We start from the raw sequence: 8,997 nt of genomic DNA, 5'->3' as shown, positions 1-8,997 counted from the left end.
TTTATTGGAATTATTTAAAGTTTGAAGAAAATATATATGAAACCAGAAAATGAGCACTGTCCATCTTCTCTGGCCAGCCTTTTTAAATTTTAATTTATTACTTTGTTTTGGAAACTGGAACTGGGGTCGGATTGTAACAGTTTAGGCTAGGCAACACTTCAACCAGCAACTTCCGAAAACCTACCTGATTGATGCAAAATGCTAACTGCCCACAAACCAAATCACATGATCTGAATTTCCGTCTGTTCAACTTCTGTAAACGCCTTGAGTTAAGCTCGATCTAGCTTTTCTCGACTCCATGGACGTTACTTTACAGTGATGAGACTGGTTGATTCGCAGTCATGACTTTTCAAAGTGTCCTTCAAATGAACGTCAACGCGAATTACAAGGCAGCGAATTCTTCATCAGCGAGTTACGGCCCTTATTCTGAGATCTCCAACCGGAGCTTCTCTGCTGAAAATGATAACAAGCATCTTCAGATTCTCGCCAACTCGCTGGGTACATTGCCCCGGGGGCGAAGACAGGTAAAGCAAACGCCCCAGAAACAATTCTTGCCCAGCTTTAACAAGCAGATAAAATATAGAGATGCTATAATGATTCTTCATAAACCAGTAGTGTGACAATATTATGCTCCTAATATTTTCCCGTTCAGATTGTAATTTTTGTTTCACAATGCATAATATTTTTCTTGCGTGTTCGACACAGGAATGTAAACTAAAACAAAATGAGCAAAAATTACAAAGCAATTGAAGTGCAAAATAGATTATTAAATTGGGCAATGTTTGGGTACAGGGTATGTTTATTTTTCAATTATTTTATTAAGCGCTTAGCAAAACCTGGAGAAACTTTAATTGATGTATATAAGTAGTACAGGACACAAAAATGGAGAGGGTTTTAGTCAGACTAATATTGCTCACAGGTAGGTTAATGGATGTGGTTCGGTCTCCTGACAAAAGTTCTTGATGACAACATGAATTTTGATTCTTTCTTTTGCAGCTTTCATTGACTAGATCAAACTCCTTGGCGGACACTTCAGATTTTCGAAAGTAAGATTTACTTTTTGTTTAGTGATACTTTTTAATATCAAGAAATAATGTGTTTCCTGGGATCTAAACCTGTCGTGGTGTTGAAGAAAAAGTTCATATGATCCTGATTAAAAGTGCAGATGTAAAGCTGTGGCAGTTAGCTGCATGTACCATTGTTTTTCAAGTGACAGCGTGGCTGTAAGTTTCAAGGGATTGGATTTGTTCTTATTTGTTCTATTGGATTCTATTAAAAAAAACTATTTTTTTGTTTTCCAAACAGAAAAATGGTTGTTTTAAATAAGCAAGATAATGAAACGTTTGGATTTGAGATTCAGGTGAGAAACTCATATTACATTAAGTAATTTCAAGATAGAACTTAAATGCTGATTTTACAGTTAGTTTCTGAAATAATTAACAGGTCATTTTGGTTTTTCACTTGTAGACTGTTGGAATGGATCAGCAAAATGCTAATACGTTACAGATGTGCACGTACGTCTGCAAGGTGTATGACAACAGTCCTTCTCAATTTGCAGGGCTGAAGGCTGGTAACTATCCACTTCCCCTTTTGGTCCTTAGTTCTGATGTTCTCACGGATGTGAACCAATTACATATAATTCATTACACAGCTTCCATTATCTGTATGACTATCACTCATTCTTTTTTTGTATAATAGGTGATATGCTAGTTAACATCAATGGAGTCGATACTGAAGGGTTTAGTCACCAAGAAATTGTTGATCTAATTAAGGCATCTGGTAATTTATTAAGGTTAGTATGAATTTAAGATTCCCAGAGGAATCTTCTGTTTCTGTAGCTACTAGCAGTTTCAATTTTGCCAACAGTGCAATAAAGCAAACACTGTGACAATGCTTTTTTCTGGAGCCCAGGAAGTCACCAGGAAATTAGTTAAAAATCTCACAACACCAGGTTATAGTCCAGCAGGTTTAACTGGAAGCACTAGCTTTTGGAGCGCTGCTCCTTCATCAGCTCCTTCATCACAACCCACCTAATGAAGGAGCGACGCTCTGAAAGCTAGTGTGCTTTTGTCCAATTCACTCTGTCCCTCCAAAAGCTTTGTAATACTGATACCTTGCGAAAAAATAACTGCATTAAAACACATGATGGGTATAAACTTGTGATACTTGTTAGATACCCAATCAACATGCCAGAGAAAGCTGTGATTGTCCATTCAAATTTAACTGATATTTTTTCTAGCAGTATGATATTTTAATTACTTTGCAACAACCTTTCTGGCACTGAAATTTCATCAATCCCATTCCAACTAAACTTCTCTGTTCCTTTGACTCTGACCTATTGTGCACTTCCTCACCCTTTGCCCAACCACTACCAACCTTCAGTTGGCCAAGCCAATTTTTTCCAACTGAGTTAGGAAGCAGGAGCCAGGTCTGTTATTGTGTTAGAAAACTGCCTCCTGGGGAAAATTGAACTAAGTTCAAATTTTGGTGGAGTGAGTTCTTGAGTAATTTGCAGAAGGGTTTCATGTCACATTGAAGCCGATGGTCTGAGGAACAGAGGCAGCTGAAATGGAGTTAGGGGACTCATTCAGATATCCACAGTTGCCATCACTGAGGCTAATATTGTCTTTGATCCTCATATTTAGTGATGTCAATTTTTTTAAGGGTGCAGCATCCATTTCCATCTGCATCTTTCTGCAGCTTAGCTGGAGCCCAAACAACCATTTCCATTATTCCAAAGCAATGTTAGTGGGGATGCCAACTCCCTAAACTGGCAAAGTTCTTAATTTTGACTCCTTTCCTGACTTGTGATGGGTAGCTGTAACTTTAACTTCAAAATGTAAGTTCTTAAACCTCTGCTAAGCACTTCCTTTTTGAAATGTTATTAGTTTCGGTAACTTGCCCTGAAATGAACCCTGTTTATCTTCAGTTGAACTGGAGGTTTGTAGAAATGGATTTTTAACTAGCCTTACAAGATGAACTGGCCTCTTTAGGAGCACTGGTGAGTTGGAGCCAGTGCTTCCTCTGTCCACGTGCATATTACTGACATCAGGAACAGATGTTTCTGGAAGGAAGCAAAGGCAGATGACAACATTGGAAAAACTTCCTCAGCTCTTCATATCGCTCTCCTCCTTGAAGACAATTGTCAAATCTCACCTCGTTGACCAAAGTTTGTTCAACTCTTTGCTTTTTCTTCAAAATAAATTTGGATATCCTTTGCTCATATGTCATTACAAAAATAACTTGATGAAGAAAAAAATTACTCTTCCATCATTTTGTATCTGTAATGCAGTATCATTTGTGGGATATCCTCCTGCTTTTCTCTGTCTAAAATGATGTTTTTTGAATTAGGCTGATGCTTGCTAGTTATTCGGCAAAGGCTGTTAACCTCATATTCTGATGTGAGACAGGGAATTCTAGGATTTTTATGCAGTAACAATGAATGTCATTTATCATAATCCTAATATAAGAATGATTCACTTGCAAGGGAACTTTAGGGTGATATGATATTTGTCCTTTTGTTTGGCTTGAAGACTGAGGTGAATTTGAAATAAACCTGTTGCATTGCTGCAGTGCATCCTGTAGAAAGTACATGCATCAGCCACCACATGACAGTTATGTGGGAACAGATATCTTTTTAGTGCAAGTCTGTGTCAAGCAACGTTTTCTTTGTCTATACCTGAACTTTACCTCTACTTTACAGCCTGTTGACTGTTCATAAGGACTCCATTAGAAGAGATCAACTTGAAACAAGATTGCATTTTTTAAAGGTATTCTTCCTGTTTTTTTTTTATTTCAGTTCAGTTGTGGAATAATAAGAACAAACAATTAATTCAACAGCAGGCTTGCAAGCTGGAAATGGAAACTGAATTAATTATCTTGTAAAACACATAATGAGAAATTGCATTGAATATAAGTAAAATAATTATTCATGTATGCAGCTGATCAAGGAATCGCTTTGTCTAGACTCCAGTTTGTAATTCTCACTTATAGAAATATCATATCAATTCAATTACTATGTGATTCAAATATATTATCTCAACTGTAGTTATTTTAGACTCCTAATTTCCTAACTTTTGAATTGCTTTTAAGTTTGTGCTCTGAACAATTTAATGTGAAGGTATCCATTCCTTATTTCCCCTAGAATTTGAATCAAAATGTACCTTTATGTACTTAATGAAGAATTTGGGATTTCAAAGTTTCAGTTCCTCTTTTTATTATTTTATTTGTACAGATTTAGAAGATTACTTTATTACCATTAATTCAACAAAATCATATGACACTGAATAAATAGTCAATAAAGATAATCATACTTTTTTATTGCTAATTTGTTGAAATATCCAGAACTATCTACTGAAAAGGTGATGCTGCATTTTTATAATGCATGTATTGCAGAAAGGGTGCATTTGCACATAGCATCTGCATTTTTATACTTTATCAACACTCTGCCTTCCTGTGTGTGCTAGAAAACACTTCAAGAGAAATGGGTGGAGTACAGATCAATTTTGCTACAGGAACAACGCCTAGTTCATGGTAAGTTCTGACTGGGAAACTATCATCAGTCAACATTTTGCTCCTAGCACAATATTTAAAATATAATTTTAAACATTTTCATGTTATGGCAAATTTAAATTGAAGAAGCTACTTTAAAATTCTTTGCATTTCTATTTTAATGAATTTGTATTTTACCAAGATTAAGGGATTTCATCACTCACAACTTTGGATGATCCCACCTTAATAAATGCCAAAAGCTGCCAGAACACATTTATCATACAGAGGTGTAGAGTAAAATGTCCTCTATCCTCTAAAAAAATGTACCCTCTTTGCAACTAGGAAAATTATTCATCTTGAACCAATGAAATGTTTTTTTTGTTTCGCAAACAAACCATGGTTTTGATAAGAATGCTTGCCAACTTGTGAATAATTCAATATGGGCTGTAGGTACAGGATCTGAAACGAGACTTTATAACTTGTATCTCATTGCGACTCTAAAATCAGCAGATAGGAAGGTGCTGTCAATCTGGGATTCAAACTAAGACTATTTTTAAAAGAAAATCCATTTTACTGTCTTAAATTTGTGTTTTAAACTCATGGTATTGGGTGGAAAATGATGTAATCTGTCTCACCTTTTCTGAGGAGGGTTTCCCATCAGGTATTCTATTGATTCGCATTGAGGGTGATGTGCATGGACAAAGGCCTCGTGTGGGCTTTACTGTAACAGCAGATTGTTAAATGTAGTTTCTAGCAGGAAGCATAAATTACATGATTTATTCAGTGTATCTGTATTTGGCTGAATGTGGTTGGGTTTGACATCATCCATTTTAAGCATTGAAGTTTGTGCTGAGAGTGGGATCACTACCTCTTGAAGTAAAATCCTCCCCTTGGCTGGCTCACCATGCAGTCATTTAATGACCTTCAGGCCTTGAATTGGCATCATGAAAGACTTCTGGTTCCTTCTGAGAAAGGCCCAGCTCCTGTGAGCTGCCAGTGAATTAGACGGCCAACAGCTCTCTTGTCTCAGCAGCACGACCTGAAACCTCAGCTAAAGCTGTAGGCAGCCTTAAAGAGCAGATGCTGATGAGGACTGGAGTACAATGTAATTCTAGATCTTGCTGGGGCCAGGCTCACAGATCTCAGCAAAGGTGATGGGGAGCTATAAGTTTCCAGGGTTGGGTGGTGGCAGAAATCTTAAGGAATTGAAAAAAATGGCTGACTTTGTGGAGAAGGTATTTCTAATGGAAACAGGGTGCCTCTGCTGTGGGAAGGGGTACTCCCCTTTCTTGGACACCTGACTACCAGGTTTTACTTATCAGGTTAAATACAGACTCCATCTCCCCTTGTAGAGGTGACATTAATGCAGTAGTGGCTGGGTACAACACCATTGTAATAGTGCCAGCTTTTCCATCCACAACTCTCAACAGGTCAGTCCACCCCTAAGTTTTGTAAAAATCCCTGGCCTTTGTGTTAGCTCTGACATTCAAATCTAAATAAAAGTCCAATATCAGAAACCTCATGAATTGTTCAATTTGCTGTTTTGAACAATTTTTTTTGGTGGCGGCTATGCTGAATTTGTTTTGCTATACGTATGGTTCCTCTTCAGAATTGCAAACTTTAATAGTACTTTAAACTTTAACCTGTCTGCTGTCCAACGCAAGCTTGTGTGTTGAATCTTGTTCTAATTCAAATCTTGCTAATAAGTAACAGTATTTAGCACTCACTGATCAGCTGCTTGAATGGTAGAATAAAGTATATTATTTATTGAAAAATCAAATCATACTTTGAAATATGTTGTGAATTACAACAATAGTGGACTTACAAGGAGCAATGAGACTACTTTATATCCACATATACAGCAATGTTGTTTCAATTTTTAGGACTCTTGAGGAATGGTAACACAACAGAATCTTCAGATTCCTTTCTGTACAACAATAATGCGTTATTTGGATCAACCAGACGGAACAAAGAGAGATTTTCCAGTGACAGCAGCTGCAAGAGTCAACTCAGCCTAATGACTGTTGAAAGTGAGGATTGTGACTTCCAACTCAGTGTGTTTGATGACTCAGGAAGTCACTGTAGGCGGAGCAGTATGGATGAAGAATGTATCTTCCACAGGGAACCTGATACATTGACACCAAAAACTCACCTGAGTAGGAGCAGGAGCATTAGTGTGTCCAGTAATGGGAGTGGACACACATCACCGTCATGGGACTTAAACAGCGGCTTTGGGACAGTTTCTCGAAGGTGCAGGAAATCAAGTGTTAGGAAACGCCTCATGAAGTTCATTCCAGGCCTAAATAGATCAGTTGAAGAGGATGAGAGTCATTTTTAGAATTTTATAGCAATTTTTTAATACAATAATGATACTGCTAGATTCATAATAGCATTAAGAAGCAACAAAAAAAACTGTGGCATTACACTGTTTCAAAAACTCTTGATTGCAGGCTGGATCTGTGTGAAAATATAGTAAAACCTTTTTAGAGAAATTGTATAGCTTTAATCAAAAGTTAATTTTACTGTACATTTTTATATAATCAATTTTATTCCTATAATCAGGTTCAAGTATTGGAGGTATCTTTCATTGAGCAATATGTTCACGTTATTTCATATTAACAGTTGCTTTTATAAGGCTGTGATTTTAAAAGCCATGATCCAAAAATTAGTTGATTGTTCTAATGTGATCTTATGAAGTGCACTCCTGCAACCTGATTGCTTAGAGTTTTGAAAACTACAGTCACGTCTCAATCTTCCTAAAGTACATATATAAAGGGCCCACTTATGGTACAATGGCAGTGTCCCTACAAAAACAGAAGTTGCTGGAAAAGCTCAGCAGGTCTGGCAGCATCTATGCAGAGAAATCAGAGTTAACTTTTCAGGTCTGGTGACCCTTAGAACTGTGACCCTACTAATATCCTTACCCCTGGACTGGGAGAGCTAAGTTCAAGTCCCACCTGCTCCAAAAGTGTTTAATAAATCTCTGAACAGATTGATGACAAAAATATATTAAATAAATCAACTCTAGAATTGAAAATTTACAATTAGCCAACAATTCACAAACTTTCCTCATCAGACAGCAACTAAATATGGATTTACTTCAATCCCTTTAACCTATTTCCAAAAGGAAGCAATCTAGTTATGGCTTTAAAAGAGCAAATTCAATTAAATGTTATGGTGCTGTAAACACTAACCCTCTAGAGCTTGCAGAGTTAGTTGAATGCATCAAATTTGCCTGGAACTAGTAGGTGCTTGAACCACAACTGGGCAATATTTACTGCAAGCACATGCTCCCTCTCGGTGAAAATCCAAGTGCCAGTTTATTAATGGGGGGATAGGGGTATTCCAAAGCCACCTTCTCAAGCCTCCATGTTTCCCTGACCTCTTCAGCAATGGCGGTCTATCTATATTCATAAATTATTTATGATTCTTTTGGGTATCCAGGCTTCCCTCCAGTTCCTTCCATTCACACGTTTGTGCATGCCGTCCCAATTGACTTGCATTCTTAAACTGGCTGATTCAAGAAAGTGAAACAACAGAAAAGGGAATTGCCACCCATAGCCACTCCTCTGATGCCTCAAGCTCTAGCAATGAGATCGTTTTCGCCCCTTACCAGGCCAAACAGAATGTGAAAATAGACAGGAAAATGGCACAATCAGGTCATTTCTTTTCCAGTGCTTTTTCAACAGCAATTGCTGCACATGTATGGAAGAACACTTGAGGAAATATGAGGCCAATTTGTTCATTTATTTTCTCAGTTTTATCTTCATTAACCACAAGTAACTCTTATAGTTGAATGGATACAGTCTTCTTTGGAGATCATTTATTGTTAATTTAATTTTTTCAATGTTTCACTTGTTTCCTTCCCTCTGCAAGTCATTCTAAGATAGTTTTAAGATGGCAAAATGTTTGATGTGTTTCATGTCAGTAGAAGGTTTAGAAATAGGAATTTGAAAATGAGGATGCATGAAGCCATTCATTTCAAGTTGCATTCAGGTATGTCGACTTAATGAACTTTTAAAATGGGATAGTATGCATATTTTTGATTATTTTCAAATAAGATTATATACAACATTCAAAAATAAGTAATCTCCAGTTTTAAAATGAAATAAAATGAGTTAACAAAATAATTGGAAAGGAGCATGCACCCTCTGGCTCTGTGCATATCCAAACATACCCTCAGTTGAGTTCAGGATATTTTCCCAGTTTTATTATTGTGAAGTGTGAACAAAAATAAATTCTTTGCATAATTGTTAATGACTATGTTTCTTCTTCTAAAAAAGTGTTCCAAATGGCTGGCTAGCAGGATTTACTAGGCTCTTATATTTACTAGAACAAAGATTCTTTACGTTGTTAACATCTTAGATTATGTGGGGAGATTGGCATACTGATCTAAGAGCCATTGTAATGAATTTTCCACTTAACAGTGAAGTCCTTATTCAAAGGTAACATTAATATCAGCATTGTAATATTAAATAGCAATTGTTGGTTTCCTATTTGAGAAAG

The 8,997-nt window shown here is 36.7% G+C and overlaps 1 protein-coding gene across 1 annotated transcript; it reads left to right on the top strand.

Annotated features, from left to right (window-relative positions):
• The first annotated feature begins 251 nt into the window (after positions 1-251).
• On the top strand, positions 252-8,748 carry LOC122551612 (cytohesin-interacting protein-like). The gene is made up of 8 exons (XM_043693796.2): positions 252-524; positions 997-1,046; positions 1,306-1,360; positions 1,468-1,570; positions 1,699-1,792; positions 3,704-3,770; positions 4,467-4,533; positions 6,375-8,748. The coding sequence occupies exons 1-8, from the start codon at positions 342-344 to the stop codon at positions 6,827-6,829; spliced, it is 1,074 nt and encodes a 357-aa protein (XP_043549731.2). The 5' UTR covers positions 252-341; the 3' UTR covers positions 6,830-8,748.
• The last annotated feature ends 249 nt before the right edge of the window (positions 8,749-8,997 follow it).

The sequence above is a fragment of the Chiloscyllium plagiosum genome, unplaced genomic scaffold (assembly GCF_037043375.1).
Source record: "Chiloscyllium plagiosum isolate Xiang-an unplaced genomic scaffold, Cpla_swu_hap1 HiC_scaffold_7, whole genome shotgun sequence".
Taxonomy (NCBI): Eukaryota; Metazoa; Chordata; class Chondrichthyes; order Orectolobiformes; family Hemiscylliidae; genus Chiloscyllium; species Chiloscyllium plagiosum.
The sequence above is the reverse complement of the archived record's forward strand: the minus strand, read 5'-3'. Positions and strand labels throughout refer to the sequence as shown.